Genomic DNA, 25,918 nt, shown 5'->3' on the forward strand with positions numbered 1-25,918 from the left:
CTGAATGTTACCGTATTAAACGCATACACAGTTCCAGGGCCGTAGAAATCCATGGCTTGCTCTTCAACAGCCAGGAATCAACAGCCAGCTCCAGTGAAAACAAAAGCGGGGGGGAAATTATCCACACATCACTTTGCTGGTTTTCAGCTATAATTGCTGCCCTGTTGAGCAGTAGTTGTTCAATGGTAGGCTGTATTACTTCTTCAGCACTTGGCCTTTTGAAACCCCTGGTTTTATTTAATTACCTACTTCCCACTTAGCTTGCTTACCTATATGGGCTCACAAAAGAGTTGATTGATAGACTAAAACGCTCCTAGCATTTCCCCTAGGAATGAGGATGAACCACAAAAAGTAATCAGCCTTTCTGCAACGTTGCCTGGAACTTGCTCTAACAGCAAAGGGCAAGGTGCAGGACACTGTTCCCAGACCAGGAGTTGCCTTCAGCCAGGAGAGTGACACTGGAGGACAACTTCTAAGCCACAAGCCTTGTGTTCAAATACTCGTCCCAGAACGGAGGCCAAGACAGAAGTGCTGTGTGATGCTTGCTTCTGGGTGGAATTACTGTACGGAAAACCAAGTCAAGAGAAAGAACCTCTGAAACAAACTAAAATGGTTACAGCTGGGTATTTGGGGGGCTGAGCAGATGCCTCATCCACCAAGAGCTCTTGCAGCCAAAGTGATTTCAGTATAAAGATATGCTGTGCTCTCGTATAACCATGTTCTGACACAATTTAGGAGGGCAGTGGGTTTCCTTTCCTCATACAAGTTAATTCTTCAAGACTTGAGCAAAAATTAAAAAAAAAAAAAAATAGGCATTACCAGATATCTATGTACATAAGTAAGGCTAAATGCTGAAAAGGAATAAATAATTCTTGAACACTTATTTTTGTCCCCTGAAAAAAAGTGTTACTTGAAAGAATAATTAATGGCAAAGCTCAGTTTATTTAATGACAGAAATAAACATAACTTTATACATCTAACACTAAATAAAAACAGCAGAATGTACAGATCAAATTCATTATGTACAGGAATTCACTTGAAATACTTTATAAATGAACACTTTTCATGAACATTATTTAAAAAAAATCAAATTAAATAATATCAACTACCTATTTGCAGTTTGACTTTAAATAGATTGCAGAAGAGTAGTGAACATCTTAAATTAAGAGCTGAAATCTAAAGAAAAACATCAGGCAGCTTCACGCATACGGGAATAGCAAAGCTAAGAGTGACACTCCCTACTGACCTCATGCCTTTCTGAAAAGGTAAGGCACAGGATGTTAGGAAAAGGGTGCTGCAACATCCAGCTTTGATGTTCCTGGCTGAGTCTTGTTTAGAAAACAACTTTCTGTGATTTTGTTGGTTGGTTGGTTCGTTTTTATTTTTAAATGGTAGGCCATCAAGCCAGTTAAAGTATTTTTACATTGGGTAACAAGGCTCTGAAGTTCAGATTCACTTCCGTCCCTTCCATAGGTTGGGCAAAAAATAAATGCACCAAAGATTAAACTGAGGTGCTGGTAATATTCTTTTTGTAAGGTAACACACTAAATATACAAATAATGTTCTAGCACTATTTACAGCTATTTTTCCTTTAACATTTCCTCACTTTAACAATACATGATTATTTGTAAGATACAAACATGGAAGTAAATTTCAAAGTTTACCTAGCGTTCTTTTAAATCTTTTCCCATCATAATGGCAGTATTTCAATTTTAAGCAGAATGGCTATCTCCAGATTCTCGACCATACAAAAATTCAAGAGTTACAGCTAGCAGTATTAAGTGTTCATTTTAGTTTTACTTAATTTGGTAATTTTAAAGGGCTGCAGGATGTATAACTAACTGCATTACTTCTCTGCAGGAAGACCTTGACCTTTGAAATAGTCATCTACAGATTAATTCTGAGGCAGGAACTCAAACGACATGTTGCTTAAAAAAATTTCAACAACTGCTTATCTACATGCTTGCAAAGTATAAAAAGAACAGTCCATTCTGTAACTTAGTAGACAGATACTCAAATAGTTAAATAAGATGAAAGGTAGAAATACTATTTCAAATGAGGTGGTTACTTTGTCACAGATTTTGCTTAAATTTTGTTAGGTGGATCTGTTTCTCAGGTAGCACAGAGTTAAATGCATGTAACTTCATTTACGAGGTTTACTTGGCAATATTACTGGCTTCTGTCTCCTTGGATATCTTGCTGCTGTCAAAGTTGGGAGACATTTGATAATACTATAGACTGAGAACAATTTAAAGAATACAGTTCTGATTGTTCATGTGCACAGCACATTCAGTTACCTCGACAGACATGTTTCTTGCTTAAAAAACAAAACAAAACAAAAAAAAAAAACCCAAAACCCAAACAAATGAAAGAACCCACAGCTTGTACAGATTAACACGTGCACTGTTCATGGTATAAAATCAGAGACATTTAAACCTGGGCCAAGCATGGCTGGTTCATGCTTAGTTGCAGGAAAACCTAGTCAGAATTTTTCCATGGTGTAACATCAGGAATTAGCTTGCCCTAGAAGTATTTTCTTACAGCAGCAGTAATAAGGTCTTCTGGAGACTTTGTTATTTTCAGAAAAAATTAATTTTTACCCCATACTAAGATTTTCATAGTTCTCTGTCCTGATATTGCTACGTGTCCCATTTGGGAATTAGCAAGGCTCCCGCTTTCAACATGACACGAGGCAAGATCAGACCGTAACTGCTGGACTTTTCAGGATATTTATATTCCCAAAGAAGTGTGCCATTAAGATTTTTTACATTTGAGAGTTTCTGCATCAAATGTAATGCAAAGTTAGAAACATTCATCACGCCATTGCCTGATTTGGATACATACAACAATGCCGGCAATAGCTTCCTTTACGCAACCAAACATCATTAAATGAAACATGGTTGTGCACAGAGGCTGAAGTGCAAGCTCCTCGCTTACAAATAAAAAGAGGTTTACTCCTCTAAGTAGTCTCCCTGCAGTGGGCTGCCCTCTGGTCAACTCAAATTCACCATTCATCTCAGAGAACTGCTTCCTCAGACTTCAGTGGACCTCCACCCATTATCCGTAAAACATTTTGCAGTGTTTTGCTGAACCTTCGACCTGCCACCCACTGACCTGGAATTTAAATAAGTTCTTCAAAACTGGGACTCACTAACTGCCAGTGGTGCATCTACCTAAAGAAAAAAGTCTCAGATTTTCTGTATGTTGCATAAAGCACACACTGCACGAAGCATCCTACCATCCTCTTGTCTTGGGGCGTAAACAGACAGAATCCAACACAGATAATTTGCTCATAAACTATGAAATGCACATAAAAACAAAAGTAAAAAAAAATCTACCAATACCTGTGCATTTCTGCTTTTCAGTGCAGCCTCTTTATATTTTTTCTTTTCATTTTTTTTTTTAAAGTTACAGCACGATACTTACTCCATGACACAGTAAACATTATTATTCCAACTTTTTTTTTTTTTTTTTTTTACAGCTATGGTCAGTGCAGAAATTTTTGCCTTCAAAGCCTTGGCTGACACTGAAGCATCTTAACTTTTTCCCTGTAATGCATGATGCAGTATTTCATCACCAAGACGTTCAGTACTGGTGATTAACTGTTTGCAAATAGGTATCACTGTAAACCTCAGATACCCAGCTAAATACTTAGCTCTCACAGATCATAAGACCTCACACCCTTCTTGCTCTCTCAAATACTGTATTCAGTCTGTCTTTGTAACATGGGCCACTTCTACTTCTACAGTTTCGATGGCCTGTGTCGCTTCCGCCAATTTCTGTCCTTGCTGTTGCGCCAATACGTAATTTACCACCTGCATGATGCTTTGGTCAGAAAGAGTAGAGACTGAGGTACATTCCTCAGTAGCTGCAACTGCTTCGATGGTTTCAAGCGTCTCTCCTGTCACTACCACAGTCTCAATTGCACCACCACCAACACTAATCTCTGTTTCTTGTTCCTGCACGTCTGCTGCTAAAATGCTGATTGCATGCTCCACTTGTGTCCCTTGGTTATGAAACTGAAGAGTATCTTTTTCCAGCATAATTTTGCAGGGTACGTAGTCCCTGTGAAACTTGGTCATGTGCTTCCGTAGCGTCCGAGCATCTATGTAAGCTTCATTGCACACCGGACAGACGTACGGTCGTTCTCCGGTATGCGTCCTCACGTGACGCTTCAATGAACGTGCATCGGCCCAGGCTACTCCGCAAGTCAGACATTCAAATGGCTTCACACCTGTTCTCAAAGGGAAGGCAAGGAAAATCTGACCGTCAGCATTGGTAAATATGCATAAGCGATGATGAGAAGTGACAGGGAGAAGAGTACTAAAAAAGAACAAAGGAAATAACTTTTTCCATGTAAGAAAGACATCTTGTTTACCATTTCTGTACTACAATATAATGCAAGCATAATAAATTCAATGGTAAGATTTTTCATAAGTGCTCTGCCCAGTCTAACATTTTACTTTTAAAAATTTTTCTTTTCAAAATTTCCATTAATGCAGCTTCTCCCCTATTTTAAGAACATTGCACTTAATTTTTTTAATTTTTTTTTTTTTGTCGGTGATGCCCTTCTGAAACCATGTTTTATTTAATAGAATTTGTCACTTACATTCTTAGTCACTTTGTTTCTGTAAATCTTACTACACGTCTCATCAAATCAGCACTTATTCTAGTTAGCTTGTAATGCCATCTACAGCTTTTTCCATCCTCCTCCACACCATGTATGTTCAAATACTGCATCTGATGTTTGTATAATCTTATTCTCCCTTACAACGTGAGTTCTGTGGCCTGTAGTATCTAATGGGGCATGCAGGTCACGACAAACACTATTTCCATACTGGCTTTTCCTCTGTAACAGTCACTGTAGATTTAGGCTAGGTACCTATTACAGGACACTTTCCCTGTTTAGAAACAAACACAAAATCTCTATTTCAATAGTTAGACAGCTCTTAGATTTATCCGTAACAGCTCTTTAAAAGGAGACATGCTTCAAAAAAGTGGTCTTTTGCCCCAAGATAGGAGCATCTATAGACTACCAACACAGCTGGAACAACCAAATACTCAAAAATCAATATCATACTTACATCTAAAGTAAAAAATGCACATACTTTTTTTTTAATTATAAAATGTTTTCATATTTTCCTCAAACATCATATAGTTTACTGCTTGTTATAAATCACCAGGTTGACCAACTTCCAACAGTGGTCCTTTTTTTAAATTCAGGTCAATCACTCTCCTGTTTGAAGAATATTTTGTTAACCTTTCAAACTGGAACATGTTTTACATCCAATTCTTTGCGACATATACACCTTTTAATCACTTCTAAGAAAGTTCCTCTTCATTAACGTTCTGAGAAGCACAAATTGTCATTGTCCCTGTGTGTGACTGCAGTTTTAGAAAGATCTCAGCAGCACTTTTGGGAATCACAGGAAGCAAGTTAAAAAACCAGGACTGGCATAAAACTAACTGGAGAGAATATGCAAGAACTTCTGTGCATCTTGCAACACAGGACACACAGAGACTCAAAGAAACAACTACTCCTTTCTCCGTCGTGTTTTCAGGGGTTGAGGGATGTCATGACTACTTGTTTTCTACATACCTTCATGATTGTTCATGTGTCTCCTATATTCCCGAAGTTGTGTGAATTTTCTTCCACAATGCTCACAAATTCGTTCCAGATTTTGTTTTGCTCGTCCTTTTTTACCATGTGTGGCTTTCTGTACATGTCTTCTGTACAAAGCTTTCTCATAAAATTCTTTACCACATATATTACACCTAAAATGTGTTGAGAAATCTATTGAAACCATTATTCTGTGCTTATGTTATGCTTTTAAACCAAAATGCACTTCAATTATAGTAGACAAAGTCTAATGGGAATACTGTCTCATATGACAACTAGTTCCAGAATTAGAAATAATATTGTTGTACTGAGCTACATTTTCTCTTATTCACAGCCACAGATCCTCCACTTACCATTCTAGAGAAGTGAGATCACATACAAAGCATTTCTAACTTCATAATTACATTTACCCTCTTACAACCTCATATGTATTCGTTCCAGGATTGCACCAGCAGGTTAACAGTTGGACCACACCACCTGAAGTCATCCATCTGTTCTCCAGCACTCAAGACCTCAGTCAACACCAATCAATTGGACTAGGCAGTTCCTTGTTGACTGGCTGTAGATCTGTATAACTGCATACTGCTTAGTACATTTCAGCTGTTAAATGCATTTCCTCTTACCTATAAGGGTCTGTGACAGAATGAGACTTGACATGAGAATACCAGTCTTTCTTCCAACTATAACATTTTCCACAGAACTGGCACTGAAATGGCTTCACACCCAAATGTTTATTCATATGCTGCCGAAGATCACGAGCTTCATAGAAACTCTTTTCACACCTGTAACAGTAAAGGTTTTAGCATCCCATGCATCAAATCTTTGGAATAAAAAAAACTAAGTGTGAAAAAAAAACCACAAAACCTTGGTGATTCTCATTTCAAAAGGCACTGAAACCCTCTTCTTTAATGGCAACTAAAGACTCTGAGAAGACAACACCTACCGTGTCATCAATATCTATATAAAGCACAATTCCTTTCCAAACTACGGAAAGTTAAAAAGGAAGAGCAGCTTATTTGAGAGTCTGGAATATAACTTGAGGATCTCTGAAACACTTTTGTCTGTTATAGGCAACTTATTATTTCTGTTATTTTTATGGGGAATAATCAAAGGCAAACTGACTGGAAGACATCAGAAATTTGTATTATACCATATGAACTTATAAGGTTAGTAACAGCTGTTTCTTCCCTTAACCAGAGATGATTAATTATTGATATAGATAACTGGGATTTGTTGTTTGTAATGCTCAAATGTATTTTTTTTAGAAATCAAAAAACAAACTCAGAATCCTACAAGAAAGCATCTGAAAGTAAAAAACCACATAGCTACTGATTATGGCTACAAATGCAAACACACTCATTAGAAAACAACTGTATGAAACTAGAGGTAGGTAACAGTCAAAAACCAAGCTTTTGCTCTGCAATGCACCTATTAACAAAAGTGCATTTTTTACTTTTATGCTTTAAAAGTCTTATTCCAGGCCCGTGAAGAGTTTTAAACTACAACAAGGAGCTGCTTTTAATCGTTAAAATTACTAGGATCATTAATGTTAAGAAAAAAACCCGACCAAAAACACCCACCAACCAACTTACTGAGTACACTGATATCCACGAACTTCAGGCTTTGGCTGGTGTTTTTTAATGTGTTTACTGAGTCCTGATGCCCTGTGGAAAGATTTTCCACAGATGGAGCAAAGATACTTGGATTCTCCTGACAAAACCAAAACAAAACATATTACAAAGCCAGGCCTCCGTATCTCTGGAGTGCTTTGTGAGAGTGTTTTTTTTTCTTCTCATATAATTTATCTTAAGTAATCAGAGCTGTGCTACAAAGAGAAGTTGGTTTAATTACACACAGATGGATTTTTTCAGTGTATTTTGTATGTGCCAATGTAACAATACAGAGAGGTGGGAGCAGCAACTCTCAATTACTTTATTGTGTGTTTTTAAACACAGGTACAACACTGCAGGTACTAATTAGTCATGAAAAGTGAACAGCCTAAAAAATTGCCCTCTTGTGTGAGGAAAAAAAAAGAACCCAAAACCAATTGTCTGTGTTCATATAATATGCAACTTCTCCAGCAATGCAGCATTGCTTATGGATGACTTACACCTTGAATTTGTGGAGCAACACCTTAAAATAAAAGTTTTCTGCTCCAATTCATCAATTTAGGAGTGCTGAGTACTAATACAAATTCCTTCACTTCTGGAACAAACTGCCTTAACAAAAACAGTCTCTTACTTTTGACTCCACCCAACTCGAGAAACAAGAAACACAGACAATTTCTACACATCACAATTTTAAAACTCTGCTTGTATTAAATTATTATGCTGTCATCTTTCACATGCTAAAATCTTTCAAGGTAGCAGATTTTATAAAATTTCAGTATTAGTACAGCAAGTCTTGTTAAAACATATAAGGAGATTCTAGAAATTTAACTTAGCATATTTTCCTCTGAAAGGATAGGCTGGAATTGCAAGCGCTTGAGAACATTCCAGCCTGTTGCCTATTTTTGTTGGACTGACAAGACACAGGCATCAATACGTACATAAAAGCACAGGAACAGACCAACCACGATTCCTTGTTCTTGTATCTTTTGCATAACAACATTAAGCTATCGTAAAATAAACCCAGAAAATAAATGTAAAATGACTACTTACCTTTATCTCAGCTGCCTGACCAGTAGAAGAAAAAGGAGAAACTACTACTTAAACAGTTCCTTTGACGCTGAAGAACAAGGTTAAAAATCAGCAGTATACAATAGCCAAACAAAGCAAAAGGATCCTTTTTCTCATTACTTACCTGTATGAATGCTCTTATGTTCCTGAAGACTTCTTTTTGTGACAAAAGACTTTTCACATAAGTCACACTTGAATTGTTTCTGTACTTCATGGAGAGCTAAGTGCATTTTCAATCCATGCTTATACGTAAATGTCTTTCCACAAACCTAAAAAAAATCCATATCCGGTGGAATAGGACAAATAAAACTCATTATGTAATAGGTGTTTAACTTCAAACACAATAAAACCTCCTGTATTTCTCAGGAACAAGGATGGCCAAGCCTGTGAGTTTGCACCAGTGACAGAACTGGTCTGTTAAAAAAGAATACTGAAGGGAAGACATTCTTCTAGACACTGGAATATGAACTTTCATGATTCAACTTCATTCTAGTTTTCTCAGTCCTGGGTTACAAGAATGTTCATCAGGAATGTTACAGTCGTTTTCCCCATTCTGAAGTGACCTAACGTAACCTAAATTTTAGGGTAGTGTGTCAATACTAAAACATCAAGACAACATTACTAATTTGATTACAGAGTAAAAGGACTTTCTCTTTACCTTGCATGCATGTGGTTTCACACCTGTATGTTTGAGCATATGTATTCTGAGAGAATAGAGCTTAGGTAGAGTTCTCCCACATATGTCACATATAAATTCCCGTTTAGTTCTCCCTTTCACCGAAGACATGCCTGTCTCTTCTACATTAGCAGCTGCAGTGTTCACTTCAGTCTTCCGAGTGTGCCGGACAAGATGGGCTCGCAGGGAGGCACCATACTGGAATTCTTTTTTACACAACTGGGAAAGAAAATATTACAAGTTTACTTTGCATTTAATAGTCCAAAATTATTTCACAGAAGAGTTTTAAGTATAGTAATATGATTAGCTAGGTCTATAACCTGACTCAAATAGGCATTTTATCTCAGGTTAATTAATATTTGTAAATTTTGAATTTTATGGCTACTGACAGAACCACTTATCACTTCCCAGTGAGGCTAACTTCCAGGCTAATTTAAACACAGTTGCAAATTTACTGCTAAGGTTAGAAGTACAGCCCACAGCAGCACTGCCTTAAGCAGCAAGCGCACCTCCCAGTTGTACGGTGCTGTCAGGCCATGTGGCTGCACCATGTTTTACTCCACCCCATCCAGATCAGGGCTGCATCCACCTCTGAAATCCGTAAGGAAAATAAATACAGGAATTAAAAGAAGCAAGAAAAATAATTACTATGTCATTACTGAATTAATTTTCATATAGAGGGAGGTTTACAGATAAAAACCCACCAACTTACTGGACATTTATAATCTTTAGATCTTTCATGTTTCAGTGAGTGCATTATAAGTGCATAACGCCGCTGGAACACCATTCCACACTCAGTGCATTTGTGTTGAGTTTCTACTTCGTTATTTTCCGTAGTCTCTCTTTTGGGCTGTTTCATTTTTTTCCCTCTTTGTACCAGCTTCATGGCAACCTAAGTTGGAAAAACATAACCCTTGAATGAATTTTACTACCCTGTATTTTATATTTCCTCTGCAAGTTGGTCCTAAAAGCTGATGTTTCTGTGTGTTACTATAATACCACATAATTTTGCTCAGTTTACTTAGCTGCTAGACAGTTACCCCCTTTCAGTTCACTGCAAAACTAGAGATCACATGGTGGGTGAAAAATCAGTCTTCTTTTAAAACCATAAACGGATTACAATTATAGGCAGACAATGACTTACCAGTTCAGAGAGAACTATTCAGCCCTGAGTAATTGCCTAAGTGAGAGCTAAGAGAGAGTTACAGAGGAACCACAAAGTACTGCTGGTCACAATTTCTATCAAAAGTTTCCAACCTTTTCCTAAACTCCAACTTCCCTTTTCAGGATTTACATTTACTTTACTAGGAAAGTCATAAGATTTTTTAAAAGTGGCCTAATTAATTTTTACCAGTCAGCAAAAACTGAGTTATTAATAACCTATAAAAAAAATTCACAGTATTTAAGCAAAACTCTTTCCTGCCAAGAGCATTCCAGCTTTACTAGTGGGTTTTTTTGCTAGACACTAGTGTTTTGTTGTTAAGCAGTATTGGCAGTGCTACCTGGAACTGCTAATCTATTTTACTTTGTAGAAACTTGCTAGGAAGTGATCAGGCTGAAATTTCCTGTATCAGATATCTCCCCTTCAGGTTTCTGAGAACAAGGAAAGAGAAAAAAGTACTCCATTTCTTCTTCCTGTTCTCTCAACAAGTAAAATATCTAACAGTTTTTTAAAGCATGCCAGCCCTTCCATGTCTCTCAAAACCAAACTGAAACTCAACACAGGGACATAATGTTTGTTGGTTTTGGTTTTTTTTTTTAATTTGGGTTTTGCTCTTAAAACTTATGCAAACTTGGCTAAATTGTGAAGCCACAAAAATAATTTTGTTTAGTAGATTATTTCTAAGAGCTCAGAAAATAATCCATTCATACAAAGCATGCTTCATCCTCAACATCTCCATGCCAATTTCAATTACTGTAATTCAAAAGTCAGCAGCATTTTTCCTGCAAACTTTCCTTCCTGTTATTCTTCCAGCACCAAAACTGGGAACTCAGGAAGGAGTGTCTCCTTCCCAATGCTTGTACAACATCCAGTGCCCATGGAGGGGAGTTGAGGGATGCATGAGACAAAAATGATAAAAAGCTATGAAATGAGTTAGGAAAGCAAAAGCCTATTCATTAATCAAATTCTGACCAATTATCAAAACCAACTTCTTTTTTCCATAGGTGGCCACTGTCTGTAGACCTCATCTGTCAAGGGGCCAGATTTAAAAACTGCAAAGTAAGTTAACAGGAGCTGTTCCCAAAGGTAGATATTCCCCCTCCCAAAACAGAACAAAAACTTGTCATTCTCCAACCATCATAAATAGGTTGTTCAAATATTTTGATTGTGCTGGTTTTAACATCTGGGCTTTAAGTTGTCCATCTGTAAAAGGAGACTAAGACTACAATTTCTTCCTAGGAGGGCGTTGTAATGATAACAAATTATCCCCCTGCCTGTGGCACTGGTGGCTTTAGTATGTAAACATCTCACAGAACATCTCTGAAAATTAACAGTTCTTTTTAAGATTTAGCCAACAGGGAATGAGTAAGGCAAAGTGTATCCTGTCACAAAAATGAATGTAATAACACTCAGTGAGGTGAATGTCAGCTATCCATAGGCACTAAAAGTGGAAAGGCTCCTGAAGCGGAAAGAATAACAGGATCACTTCATTTAAAAAAAAAAAAAATTGAAACAACTAATTTAATTACTAAACATTTAATATGCCCAAGTGTTTGAGTTTTTAACACCGGTGCTCTTTGAACCTCTCTTTTTTTTTTTTTTTTTTTAACTGACCTCAATCTGAAGGTAGTAGGACTGCATTATTGTGACTCATGACTATGTCTTAGATCTACAAAGGATGTCAAATTTTTCATCCCAAATACCCTGTTTTCAAGTCTTAACAAATGTGAGGTCTCACTTCTCTAACAGATAAATACGTTTGTCTATGACTGACATACACACATGCTAGTTAAGAATTAAATTCCAAGACCATTAATAATTTTAGGGAGAAGATACACCTTCTGCCCAACCGTAAGAAGCTGTGAGGAGGTACTCAAGCTGGGCTAAAGTCACTAAGCATTCTAAAGACCTTCAAGATTGAAGGAATTTTGAGGCCAATCTTGTTTGTTTTTTGGGGTTCTTTTGTTTTTGTTTGCTTTGTTTTGTGTCATGTCCCCCCCTCAACTGCCACATCTTAGAAGTTACTTTGGTTTGTAGTAATGTTAATCACTCAAAAAGGAAAAACATTTGCTAGACTGTGCTTGGAATCAGGAAATAGTCTTTTCACGTTGGTCTTGGAACACGGGACGATTACTGACAACAGGCCTATACGCATATAGAGTACCTGCTGTACTGCAGATTTTGGATTCGTCTTTCTATTTTGCAGTTTTTTTTCAATTCCCTTATGCAATCTGATATATCCCCCTTCAGTAACGGAACGCTGGCGAAGCTTGCTTTTGTAAGTATCATCTTGGCTGGAAGCTAGGCTTTCCAGCTGTGAAACTGAAATGCTCTGTTCTTTACTTTGTGTGCCACACGTTTGCTTGAGTGTTTCCAAAGAGTCTTCAGAAGCAGTGTCCAGATTTGCTTTACTGCTTTCATTTTGATCTGTCTCAATTTCCGTTTGACTTTGTGTGTCCATGGCTTCCACAGCTGATGGCTCAGCCTCTCTGACAGGCACAGTGCTATTCGAAATGCTCTCCAACAGCTGCATCTTGACATAATTTTCAGTTGTTTCACACTGCTCCACAGGCTTCGAAAGATCATCTGGAGCAGTCTCCGCAGGCTCTGAGGGCAGGAGATCAGGCTGAAGCGCTGCTGCCTCCTCTGGCTCAGCAGACGAAGGAGTTCCATTCACAGCTACCGGCACTTCACTGGCTGCAAGCTCAGGTCGCTCAGCACTGTCCACGGGCTGCATCTCAACTTCAGTCTGCTCTGCTAAATTTTGTGTTGACTCTACTGTTTGAATATCTCCCTTTTGGTACACTGTAATTTGTTTCTCTTCCATCTGTTTGTGCACATTTTCACAGATTTCAAGGACCTCTGACATGAAGAGATGCCGGGCAAGCATGGCCACTTCCGCCATACTACAGAAGTCAAAAGTTAATTCTGAAGTATAAGCAAATTCCAGTAGAGGCAAGAAACTGGACTTGCAGAACCCTACCAGAAATAAAACAAGGGATTAGAGCAAACACTGATGACCCTGAATTACACCAAAATATCCCATGATGAATGCAACAGTTCACCTTTGATGTGGTTAAGTCTGAAATTTAGATTGAAAGACACTTGGAAGTAGCATTGAAGCCCCTCCACTGGGACTCAATTGTCATTTATGCAAAAGAGTCCACCTTGTGTTATTTGCTACGTGGAAGTAAACAGAGACAACTTTTCTAATAAGTAAATAGAACTGAGGTATTTTCACAATAAAATTCTCGAGAAGAATGTTTCAGGATGCTGGGAGAGCCACAATATTTTTTGAAGAGGATTAACCCTAATTTAACCAAAGTCCTTCTGGACCTGCTACAGTCAGAAAGTAGTCAGGACTTAAGTAACAAGTGATGTGGCAGAAAAATAAGACACGTAAAGGTGTGGATATATAGATAAAAATGCTTAAAAGTAAACATTTGGTATAGTTTTCCACAGTCCTGGAAATCATAAATCAAATATATAATTTGGGGGACCTTCTGGACCATCACTCTAGAAATCTATTGTTCATGCATGCCTATCGCTCATGCAGAGACAGACACAGTTAAGAAACTAAGAAGAACGCAACACAGCGGCATATGCTCTGTACAATACTCTTCATCAGTACGAAGCTATTTTTAGAACATTTATTTTAGGATCGTCTCCTATCTTTAAGGTACCAGAAGGTTTGAAAAATAAGCAGAAACAGTGTTTTACAGACATAGGAAACAATTTAGTATTTGTTCAGCAAAGAGCTCTCTGAGAAGCTAGTTAGCATCCTCTCTTGATGTATTCAAGCATTTGATAATGATGCCTTTTTTAATGTTTGTGACTAATACAAGGAGAAAACACACCCAAGCAAGGTAAAAATCAATCCAAAACTTCTCAGAAATTTTAAGGTGAAATCCCATAGTCTGTTCAATATAGAAGATCAGATTATGCAAAACCAGAGTGATCACTTTAGCACTAAAATCCACACAAAATACTTTTAAAGAGAGAAAAAAAGCAAGATAAAATATTTGGTTGTCTTGAACACTCAAAAAAGATGGAATCAAACACCATACACCTTACTTAGGATATTATGATTTCTAACTTGAAACCCACAACAATTCACCTGACAGATCCACTACAGCTTCATGACTAGAGACAGCTCCCTTTTCAATGAAGAGCTCTCGGAAGTACTCGCTGTTGGCTGCCAAGACAGATTTGTGAGCTTTGTACTCCTCTCCTTCAATCAGCAGAGTCACATCACAGAACTGATTGGAAAGCCTCTGCTGATTCAGTTGGTTTAAGACTGACAGACAATGTTTGGAAGATGACTGCTTCACAAGGCCCTTACTGTCAACCTGTCATAAACAACATTACGAGAACTTCATTACATTTAGACTGTGCCTTTTCAAGCATTCACACTGAAACACAGAAAAGGATTATTTTCTGCAAATGTACAATAATTTCAGGCCTGTATAATATACAGTTTAATTTTACTATTGTTTTCTTTCTTTAAATGCGTCATCTCACCCTCCCTCCACACACAGTTAAAACAGACAACTGGAAAAATGGGAAGACACGGGTATTCAAACAGTTCTTTGACCTTTATCATTATTGTTCAATGCTACAGTCTGAACCAGTTTCTAGATTCAAAAGTCTTTATATGTGTATGAGCTCCCAGTTATCATCAATAATTTTATATATAAATACAGCATAATTTATTAAGGAACAGATAGGATTCCATGAGAATCTTGCATGTGATGCTTTACTACTTATGCTTTTGCCATTCATTTTCTCTTGGGTCCTACATGCACAAATAGGAACTGGAGTGATTTTTTTTTTTTCCCCAAAGAGGACATACTATAATTAATTTCATGTCATATATACCAGTAACCCGTTTCCAGATACTGAATATCCTTGGCAAAATTTATGTCATCTTATCATTGCAAGATTATTACAACAATGGAAAATAAGTATGTGACTAAGAACATACTAACAAACATCTTAAATACATTCAGATGTAAACAATGGTACTTACAAATACAAGCTCATGCTTTGCTATTGGCTTCTTCTTTACAGGCTTTGGGGATGCAGCTGGGATTGATGACGTATTACTTAATTCATCATCTGTTTCATTACTGTCTTCATGAGATTTTGCATCCAGTCCTAGTTCCTCCAGCATTTCAGAAGGATCTGACAGAGATCTAGAGCGATCTAGCTTTTCCTGGCACTTGCTGCATTCCTTAATGTAATCTTTAACCTGCTTAAGAATACCTAAGAGAAATTAATTGAACTTAATTAGACTTCTAATCTTCACTCAATTAACTTTTAAACACACAATTAAATACATAGGTGATTAGCAAAACAATACTACACACTTCCTGAGAAAAATTAAGTCAGTCACCTACACTTTCCACCTCTGACTTCTTTTTACCAGTTCTGTTGGCCACTACCATATGCCACTACCGTAATCCACCGTTACTTTCAGATAGAACATTTGGAACATCACTGTATCAAGCAGACTCTCCTAGAAAGATTTTTAAGGCTAGAAAAAAATACTTGTATTTGTACATTCACCCTAAAGATCCCAAGACAATGAAAGCTATAACCAGATCCTGTGTTTAGCCCAGAGGTGGATCTCAGCGTGTCCTTAGTGAAGGGGACAAGAATTGGAAGGCTCACCTAAGGCCTTTTGCAAAATTGGGACCAACTGTGTTATATGCAATGATGCTGATGTGTATTATTAACACTGATTTAAACCAATTGCTTATAATTTGGGGATTTAAAAAAAATAATTTCCCACCACTACTTTAACTTAGAATCATAGAATGGTTAGAGTTGGAAGGGACCTTCAAAGGTCATCTAGTCCAACCCCCCTGCAAGGAGCAGGGACATCCCCGACTAGATCAGGTTGCTCAGAGCCTCATCCAGCCTGGCCTTGAACGTTTCCAGGGATGGGGCTTCCACCACCTTTCTGGGCAACCTGTTCCAGTGTTCTATAACTCGCACCGTCACTAAATAATCTTAAATGCTCAACAGTTCCTAAACTCAAGGTCCTCTTTTAGGTACCAAGGCATTTTCAGTGTATGGATTTTAACCCAATTAATTTTCTTCACTATAAATAAATATAAAAGCATACATAGAATGTGTCCCTATAGATCAAAATCTAGCACAGCTCAAAAACTTGCCTGACACAGAGTAAGACTTGCACTGCTCACACCTTTTCAGAGCATGAGATGCATTGTCATTACATATGTATCTCTGTAAGGATCAGGAAAACACAGACTTCAGGCAATCCAAGACATTCCAACCCAAGACATTCATGCCTATTTCAAACATTTTTACATTTCCTTGATTTCAGCTGAAACCAGGACTGGTTCTCAGGACAGAAGGCTTCTGGACTTCATACCCCATATTTAACACCCTTCCTGGCCACTGGGCCACACTCCAGCCCATCGCTTCCCAGTTACAGAGGAGACAGACACAACAGACCGGCACCTATCTCAGGATGACAACTGGGTCAAAGCTGCTGTCCATTAGCAGCAGAAGAGTGTTACAACAGCAGGGGAAACCAATGTTTTCAAGGAAACACAGATAAGAAACAAAATGCTGGAACAGAAAGCAGGGCATGAATTTTAGTATTCTTAGAGAAATAAGAGAATACAGGTTGTGCAAGGAGAAATAACCAGGAAGATAAAAAGATGCAGAATAGAGAGTGCCCTCTTCTGACGAACAGAAGATATACTGAGGTCCATTAAGGAAGTTTCCTGCATAGGATGATAGCAGATGCTAGAACAATCCAACCTCAGGCAGACATTGAGAACCCAGATAAAGGCAAGACCACCATCATCCAGAATGGATGTATCAACTTTGAGACACCAAATCCTTTTTTTACGTCAAAGATCCTCAAGTCACTGCGATCTGAACTGTAAGAATGGGCTGTAGCTAGAGCAAAAAGCCTCCGAATTAAGATCAGGAAATCTAAAGCTGAAATGACAGACGTGCTGACTGATGGATCAAAAAAAAAGTAGTAGAAGAGAAACAGTACAAAGAGAAACTGGGCCCTGTGCAACTGCTTAATGGATACCTAAGAGTAACAGCAGAACATCGAACCCAACAGGAACACAGACACCAAGTCACTGGCTCAGCGAAAAGGCGGCCTGGACTGGGAACTATTGCTGTTCATACACTACCGTTTCTAACAGCTATGACACCACCCAGGGCCCAGCTGAGAATTCATTTGGTCTTTTCGGCTTCTCGTTGGAAGGAAGAGACAAATACAACAATGAGCGCAAGGACTACGAACCGTCACTGGCTGCTCTACTATTTAAAGGTGAAGACCATCCACATGCTGGCTGGAGAAGGTATTGTGATGTTAAAAGCCAAACGAGGTCACAGGGAATGGATTATCGCCCTACGGAATGGGTACAAGTGGAGAAATTGCTACCTTGAGTCACGCACGGATAGGGACTGTCACGCTCTGTGCTTCCACCTCTTCAAAACACGGCTACCGAGGACGAAGTCAGAGGACGATCCGCTGACCCGGGCGTACCCGGCACGGCCAGGCCGGCCGCCGGAGGGGCGACCCACGACCGCAGCCCACAGACCGCGCGTTTTGGGACGGGGCGTCTAAAGGCACCGGTTAGGGGAGAGGCGACAGCTCCCCCCTCCCACACCCCCCTCGCTTTCTCCCGGGTGGGCACGCAGCCGCCTTCTTCACAAACCCGGCGCCGCGGGAGCTGTCACTCCGCCAGCCACCTCCTCCTCCTCCCTCCCCCGGCCTCGGCGGGGCTTCTCCCGCTGACCGGCCGCGGTCCCCGACCCCCCCGCTCCAAACTTCCCGCCCCCCCCCCCTCGCCCGGCTCACCTCGCCACCAGTACTTCTGCGAGAGCCCCTGCCAGGTCTGCAGGCGGGTGCGGTGGGCGCCGTCGGGCGCCAGGTGGGCGGCGCGGATGAGGCGGGCGCGGCGCTCGGCCGGCAGCACCACCTCGAGTTCGGCGAAGCGCTGCTGGTCCCGCTGCCGCCGCTGGTAGTAGAGGGTGCCGCCGCGCACCACGTAGCAGGCGGCGGCCTTGCGGATCTTCCGCTTGGCGTTGCCCTCCGTCCCCGGCGCGTAGGGCTCCCGCTCGTTGGTCAGGTAGCGGAGGATGGCCAGGTAGCTCTCCTCGCTGGACATGGCGGGGCCGGCGGAGAAAGAGGATGGTGGGGGGTCGGGGGGGTTAAGGGGCGGCTTCCCCCCTTCGCCGCTGGGCAAGGGCACGCCGCTCCCGGGGGGAAGGAGGGTCGGGCTCTCGCCCCCGGGACGGAGGCGGTTACGGGCAGCGTCTCGCCGCGGGACGCTAGTTACATGCGGCGAGCCGGTGGCGGGAGAGGTGCCCCGGCCCTCGCCGGTGGGGGGGTCCGTGGGGCTGCGGAGGCGCCTCCCGGGGCTGGGAGAGCACGCGCTGCCGGGGGAAGGAGGACGGGGGCGCCCCGCGCCTCCGCCGGCCCCTCGCCCCGGTGCGGGGAGGCCGGAGAGCGCGGCCGGCGGGAGCCGGGCCCGGGGGGGAACTGGAGTTTCGCGGCCAGCGGCGGCGGGTGGGAGGGAGAAGCTCGGGCAGCAGCAGCGACGGAAAGACAAAATGGCTGCTGCACAAGCGGAAGTGAGGTCAGAAGCCCGCGCGCATAGGGAGGGCGGGGAGGGGCGTGTGTGCAAGGAGGGCGCAGCTCCTAGGGGGAACAAAGCCGCCATCTTGAGACCGGGCAAAGGAGAGGCCGGGCGGAAGGGTGAGGGTGGCCATCTTAGAACCGGGCAGAGCCGTGACGGCAGGCACGGCCATGGCGCTGGGAGGCGGCGACGCTCGTAAGTAGATGTCTTTACAGCCCTAGCTCGGAAACGAGCAGCCTTCCCTTCAAAATTGCCTCAGGAGTAGGAGGCAAGTACGAGAAAATTGGAAATGTGGTTTCACGTTGCAGTGTGAGCATACCTATCGGGAACCGCACAACTGGTGACAGCCACACCAGCACAGGCAGGGTGGCATGGCAGTTACATCTCAGTGCGTTGAGTGCATGCTCTGTTTTATTTGTAAAAGGAAAGAAAGAAAATCTTTTGAACGTCACCTGCTGGTTTTCCTTGTCCCAGGTTCTGACCTGATTTTATTGTACACCCGTAACAAGAGACAGGAGGCGCAGGAGCTGCAGGATGCCTGTCCCCGGGCAGGAGCATCGCCAGTAGCAACCCCTCCCATCACTACTGCTTGCAAGATGGCATCTGGACTACTGTCATCCCACCAAATACAAAGGTACTGACTGGATGGAGCAAGTCCAGCAGAAGGCCTCAAAGAGGGTCAGGGATCAGAGCAAGAGGGATGAGGAGAGGCTGAGAGCCGGGCTTTTTCAGCCTTAAAAAGGGAAGGCTTTGTGAAGGCCTTGGTGCTGTCCCCGGCTGCCTCACCAGAGGATACAGGGAAGCTGGAGGCAAACACTTCTCAGAGCTGCATAGCAATAGGCAACAGGCATAGGTTACAATACAGGAAATTCTAGTCATAAATGAGGTTTTTACATTTTTTTTTAAACTATGGTGGTGGTCAAATACTGGAACAGGTTGTCTTAAGAGGTTGTGGAACCTCTATCTTTGGAGTTGTTCAAGACTCAGCTGGGTACAGACAGCCCTGAGCAACCTGATCTAAACAGACATACTTTGAGGAAGGGGTTGGACTAGATGACCTCTGGAGGTCCTTTTCAACATAATTTTTTCTGTGGATCTATGAAAAAATCTAAGTATTCCATTTTTAGTGATAAATACTTAATAGAGGATCAATTACATTGCATTAGACAAACATAAGGACTTTAATCTATTAATTTCCATGTTAATTCATTGCATTGTATCTATGTTTGAGCTGAATAATGTGCAGATACATCAGGTTAATGCCCTGCTCTGAACAGCCTGCTGCACTCACTTGAGGCTTGTGAGAGGAGTAACCTGATGGGCTGTTACTCTTACTCTGTCTCACTGTGTCAGTCAGAACTCATGAATAAATGGCAAGAGTAATCTTAAAGTGTTTCTGTGCACCTCTGCAGTAACAGCAGGCAGCCAAAGCCTGCAGACTTCAAATATTGACATGCTAATTAGTCATATCTGACAATCAATCCCTATATATCATTAATGGTAATTCAAGCAGATTGTTTGTAAAAACTCTTTAGCTGAAGACTTGCACAAGCATACATGCAGTGTACCAGGTGCTTGATAGAAGATATTGATATAATCAGGATTTTATATAGTTGTCACTAGCATAGGTAATGTTCAGTGGCGTTTTCAGCCTTCAGTTTTATATGATTAAAAATTCCTTTCCCTAGAGCATCAAGCAGTTTTCCTTGCCCTCTTTTCCCCTCCTGTTTCTGGCAGCTTCACTTTCAAGTGTGTTTACCAGTTTAAAAGCTTTCAATTTAATTCTAAACATAAGTAGCTCCTATGGTTTAGGTTTAAGAGTAAAAAGCATAATTGGAAGATAATGGTGCAAATTCCACTAATGTAATCATGCTAGACCTATTTTAAATGGCTTGCAAACTTGATCTAGACCTCTATCTATTTTTCAGTAAACCTAAACCAAAGTACGATATAACTCAAAATATAACCCATAACTCAAACTGCCTGTTACAGCCATGTTTTTGAAGCCGAAAGAACTGTAGGAATCAAAACTATGAACAGACAGCTGTGTTTTTGACTAGTTGTCGTGCCTGAACTACGACACTAGTGTGGCAAGATAACAAAGCAAACGCTCAAAGCCAACAGGTATTAAGATGTGGCATTAATAAAATGAGAAGTATCTGATACAGAAAGTAGAGAAGGTTCATTTTCCCCTACACTTCTAGTAAGTCAGAGAACATGGCTTTACTGAAGCTCTTACTGTCCATCAAAACTATGTCGAAGTTTGGGCACACTGTCTACCCCGTGTAATTACTGAAGTAGACAGATGAATACTGTACATGAAGAACTTAACAAATGGCCAGCCCCTCTATGGGTGGGACCATGAGGAATTACAAAGGGAACACCTATCTACATTCTCATAGGTAAATATGAACCTAAATGGGCTTGACATAAACGTAGACTATCAGCTGCATTTGAAGCTCATTCAACCTGTTACCAATATTGCAAGTGCTCCTAATTAGGCCACAATTGCAGAAGAATGGCCATACTGGATCAAGAAACCCGTTTAGCTTAGTGAACAAGTGCAAGGCAGCACCTTCAGAGCCGTGCTTTTCCTGACACCAGCTTCCAGCAATACATGGTTTTGTTACTTCCTGACCCAGGAGTTGCATCTGAACCTTTGCACATAATAGCTATGTGGTCCATGAAACCATCCGTTCCTTTTTCCAATGCATTTCTCCTTTTATCCTTTTTTTTTTTATCTTGCTACATCCATTGCACAATACAGGAGGTGCATCAGCCTTTTAAAGGTGTGTGAAACAGTACCGCTGGTAAGTGACTTTTAGTTTGCATCTCTGAATTCAGAAACATCCTTTTACGCCATTTGACAGAGATATGAAATAAACTTGTACTCGTATGCTGTTTTGTCCTTCAGGTAAGAACAGCTTCTCAAATATCAGCCATTTGGGTTGCTCATTAAAGACTTACGAAACATGTGCTAATACAGCAGATGCTCTAAGAAACCAAGTGCTTTATGGCAAGATGTTTTTCAGTCTGCAAAAGCAGACATGGCTGTTTCATAAGATTAATTTTCTGCAGTATATCTCCCACAGCTGAAGAGAACATGGCACAAGTTATCAAAGTTAGTCGGATGTTTATTCAGCACAACTAACAGTTTGGCAAGTTAGCGCTTTCCACCAACACGGGGAGCAGAAACCTTGACTGGCTTCACAATCTTCTGCTTAGGTGCTGCCTTCGTAGGAGCCTGTAGAGAAATAACAAAGTATGAGCAAAGAGAAGCAATTTATCTGAAGTCCTGAAAGTATTCCTGTGTATTTAAGATTCTTGACAGAAATCAGGCAATTTAAATCAGATCACATGAGAATTAGATTAGAATTACAATCTTTCAGGTTAGAATAACGTTAACAGATTGTTACATACATACCACTGTAAGCCAACATGTTATGATGCCAACATAGCAATTCATAAGCAATAATGAAATATATGCTAGCATTCATAAATGCATTGTTACAAGTTCCTAATAGTGAAGATGTCACAACCAGACAAGTTTTTAGCCATCAAGAATCTCTGACATATGGTCAGAAAGTTGTTTTACTGTAACATTTATTTCCTCTGTAAAAAAAGTTCATTCTATTCAGCTGTTAGGGTATGTTTAACTTTTGTACTAAGGTTTGGCCAATGTGCTTCCAGATCAAAATAGATAAGCAAATGCTTCTTCCAAACATAAATGGGAATTTCCAACTAAGCGCTGCAACAGAACGTTGTGTTGAATATACGTTATATTCCATCCCATGATTTCTGTCCACCTATCGCAGCTTACCTTTGCAGCAGAAACAGCTGTTTTCTTGGTTGCCTGCTTAGCCTTCTTGGCTTCTTTTGCAGCCCTGTTAATAATTCACAGAAAAAGAGTAACAGTTATTTGTGTCTGCCATTCACTGTTTCTTTGTCTCAGCACTGTAAGAACACCCTAAGATCAAGAAAGATTCCCAAGATCATTATTTCAGGTTTATCCTCTGCATTCAGTACCCTCTAGGGAGATTACTACAGAGACAGCAGAACTGTGTGTGACAAAAGTAATATTTTCACAAAGGGAGAGGGCAAGAGACGACCCTTCTCTGTTGCTAGTATCTCTTGCTGAGATTACTCAGTATTGCCTCCAAATATACTGATTTAAAAAGAAACAACAAACTCACAAAAAAAAGCTTATAAACCACAGAACTCTAAGAGTTTAAGCTCTTGTGTGAGGACTCAAACTTTGAAAAGTCTAGGATAGCTCAATTTATCTCCAATTTCTCACCTAATAGCTTGTTCTCTCTGTGCCTTTCGAACTTCGGGCTTCTGATTTCGTTTAGCCATAATCTCAGCTAAAGATGCACCAGTGATAGCCCTCTGAAACTTAACAGCACGACGCGTGCGCTTCTTTTGTACCTCTTCCTAAAATGGCAGGAGATGAAGACAGACAATTAATACCACGAGACATTAAATAAAAGGCTTTTCAAGACAATTATAGAAACAAGCTGCTATTAAGACTGAAGCTATTACAAAACTGTACACAGAAGTAGAATTTTACTGCTCACTTCAGAGATAAGAGATTTCCTGATTAGTTAAAAAAGAACAATGTATTCTCCTTTGCAAGGTATATAAAAAAAAATTCCTGGAAGAATGTCAGAAGTTCAACCTTCTGTAACTCCCAGGAAAAAAAAGGGAGGAGGGATGAAGTCCACTTTGATGGACTCTTCTGAAAGGAAGACAGTTCCCAGCTGTTTCAAGCGGGATGACGGTGCTGGGCAGCAGTATAGGCCATCGAGCATCAACCTTCCTTCTCCAAACAAACTGGTAAAAACATTGACTTATAACACATATATAATCCTTTCTAAATAATCTTTTGCTGTGCAAGTGTAAGCAAGAGCACTGAAAATACTTCATGCCTTAGTAATTAATCTTTTTCATGCAATGACAACTACATAGGAAAGACCTACTAAGTTACAGCCCAATGTTTTCAAGAAGGGCACGTGAAAAGTTCCCTCATCCTTTAACCCCCAAATCATCTGAAAATAGGACCCACCAGATTTTCAGCTCTCTATGCTATCACCATACAGGAAGTTTACAAATCCAAACTTTTAGAAAGTCTACATATTAAACAGCATTACCCACCTCTGTAAAACTGTTTTTTTAAAAGATACGCCATTCATACAAGTGTTAAAATCAACTGAACCTACTGTGGTTCTCAGTGAGCCCTCAAACAAGTCATATAATACAAACAGAAAGCTTTTGCTGAACTGGTTAGCTTTCAAACTTAAAGCAACATATAAACTCATGTAAAGGCACTCACATTTTCACCATTATTGGCCAGTCTTCATCCTGGTCATATGGGTCATGCTTCTGCTAAACACCAGCATACTCAAGTTACCTCTACTCTAACAGACCAGCGACATCTTTTCGTAGAAAACTTTAGAGCGCTGTTAGCTGGTATATACTTACTGACTGTCCTTTCTTGTGTTTACGCCTATACAGAACAGTCCAGTTGATTTGACGGGGGTTTCTCTTGGAAAGGAATGCAGACTCACATTTTGCGTTCAAGAACTGAAAAACCTGGGAAGGTAAAGAACTTTGTGTAAGCTTTGTTTCTATGAAAGACAATTTTACAGTTTACATTAACATATCAAGTAATTCTTTGTTTCAGTGTTTTTCAACAGTGGTGCTTTTGTATTTCTTTACACAGCTCTGACAATTAAAATTTTAGAAGACAATTTTAAAAAATCTAAACTTTGGAGTTTTGTTCCATTGATCAAACTGATCTCTTAACAAGGCATTCTAAAGCAGCTTTTTTTTTTTTCTGAGGAAAGCTCAAATTACCACTTGCATCTACTGCTGCACTGTGTTCTAAGCGTAGTATGAACGGCCATATCCAGCATCATACTTTGGAAGGGTCTGTCCTCAAATAACTGCACTTCCTGAATGTGTAGGTGAGTCAAAACTTGGCCTACGAAACACAGGGAGACCAACACTCCACCCAATTCCTGCTTGCATAGTTACACAAATCTTCTTGCCTAGAATAACAGACAGAACTAGCAGACTGATTTGTTATTAGCTATACAATTCAATTTAAACTATAAAGCTAATTCCCAGCAGAGCACCTGAGGATTCCATCTACTTACTTAGCTGTTACTTCCCAGGAGATTCTGTACAGCAAGATAACGGCACTGCAATATCCAAAACCCAAACCCTCCTTTTGTAGATATGAATAGCATATTTATGACAATCCCATCTGTATGAGATTTGACAGCCTAAAAGGGCTCTCCTCCCTATTTTATGCCAGTGATCCATGCCCAAATTATTTGCAAATTCAGTTGTTTGCTTCAGCAAATCTCTGCATTAGAGGCAGTACGTCTAAACAGCATTTTCTACAGCACTCCCGCACTTTAGACCAGATGCTTTAAGACACCCTTCCCAAAACACAACCCAAAACCCGGCTCAAAAACCCAAGCTGAGGATAGTTCTCCCGCGCAGCAGATCTGACGGTAATCGCGGTACCGGGACACTGACACAAGCAGAGCCAGGCTGTTCCCACACCGCTCCACACGAGCCGTTCCGGGAGGCGCTACCCCAGCACCGCCGGAGACGCCGGGCAACACCGAGCTCCCCGCCGCGCGTCCAGGGCGAGGCCTTCGCTTCCCCTAATGCCGCCCGCCCTCCCCTTTCTCCAGGCCCCGCTCCCACCCGCCACCGCGGCTGCCCGCCCCTCTCGACTCCCCGTGGGGCTCGCCCTACCCTCCCCGCGGCCCCCGGCCTCACCTTGCCGTCGGTGCGGGCGTAGCGGCGCCCGTGGCCCGGGTAGATCTTGTACCCGCTGAAGCTGCACAGCTCGACCCTGCGCGGGAGAGAAGAGTTAGGGGAGAGAGCGGGGTAGCGGCGGAGGAAGACGCGGCCCCTCCGGCAGCCTCCCCGTGGCGGATGGCCCCGGATGGGGCGGCGGGGAGCCGCCAAGGCCCTTACTTCATGATGGCTGCAGCTCCGAGGCGGGCGGCGGCCGGGAGGAAAAGGAAGAGAGGATGACGGGTAAACGGCGTTCCCTGCGCCGCGCGCAGCACGCCGGGGCGGGTCCGACCCCTCTCCTCCCCCGCGCAGGGCCTGACGGGAGGG

At 41.2% G+C, this 25,918-nt stretch overlaps 2 protein-coding genes across 2 annotated transcripts; both read right to left on the minus strand.

Annotated features, from left to right (window-relative positions):
• Window positions 1-922: 922 nt before the first annotated feature.
• On the minus strand, window positions 923-18,717 carry ZBTB11 (zinc finger and BTB domain containing 11). Its single transcript, XM_086762091.1, has 11 exons — window positions 17,995-18,717; window positions 15,166-15,401; window positions 14,254-14,485; window positions 12,301-13,115; window positions 9,687-9,866; window positions 8,957-9,193; window positions 8,423-8,567; window positions 7,213-7,330; window positions 6,244-6,402; window positions 5,600-5,775; window positions 923-4,234 (listed from the first exon to the last, which is right to left on the minus strand). Exons 1-11 carry the CDS (start codon window positions 18,302-18,304, stop codon window positions 3,708-3,710), a joined length of 3,135 nt encoding a protein of 1,044 aa, XP_086618217.1. The 5' UTR covers window positions 18,305-18,717; the 3' UTR covers window positions 923-3,707.
• A 3,171-nt stretch (window positions 18,718-21,888) lies between these two features.
• On the minus strand, window positions 21,889-25,849 carry RPL24 (ribosomal protein L24). The gene is made up of 6 exons (XM_086762363.1): window positions 25,772-25,849; window positions 25,571-25,646; window positions 24,257-24,367; window positions 23,073-23,209; window positions 22,596-22,659; window positions 21,889-22,019 (listed from the first exon to the last, which is right to left on the minus strand). The coding sequence occupies exons 1-6, from the start codon at window positions 25,774-25,776 to the stop codon at window positions 21,939-21,941; spliced, it is 474 nt and encodes a 157-aa protein (XP_086618489.1). The 5' UTR covers window positions 25,777-25,849; the 3' UTR covers window positions 21,889-21,938.
• Window positions 25,850-25,918: the final 69 nt, after the last annotated feature.

Source organism: Chlamydotis macqueenii, chromosome 1 (assembly GCF_036417535.1).
Source record: "Chlamydotis macqueenii isolate bChlMac1 chromosome 1, bChlMac1.mat, whole genome shotgun sequence".
NCBI lineage: Eukaryota > Metazoa > Chordata > Aves > Otidiformes > Otididae > Chlamydotis > Chlamydotis macqueenii.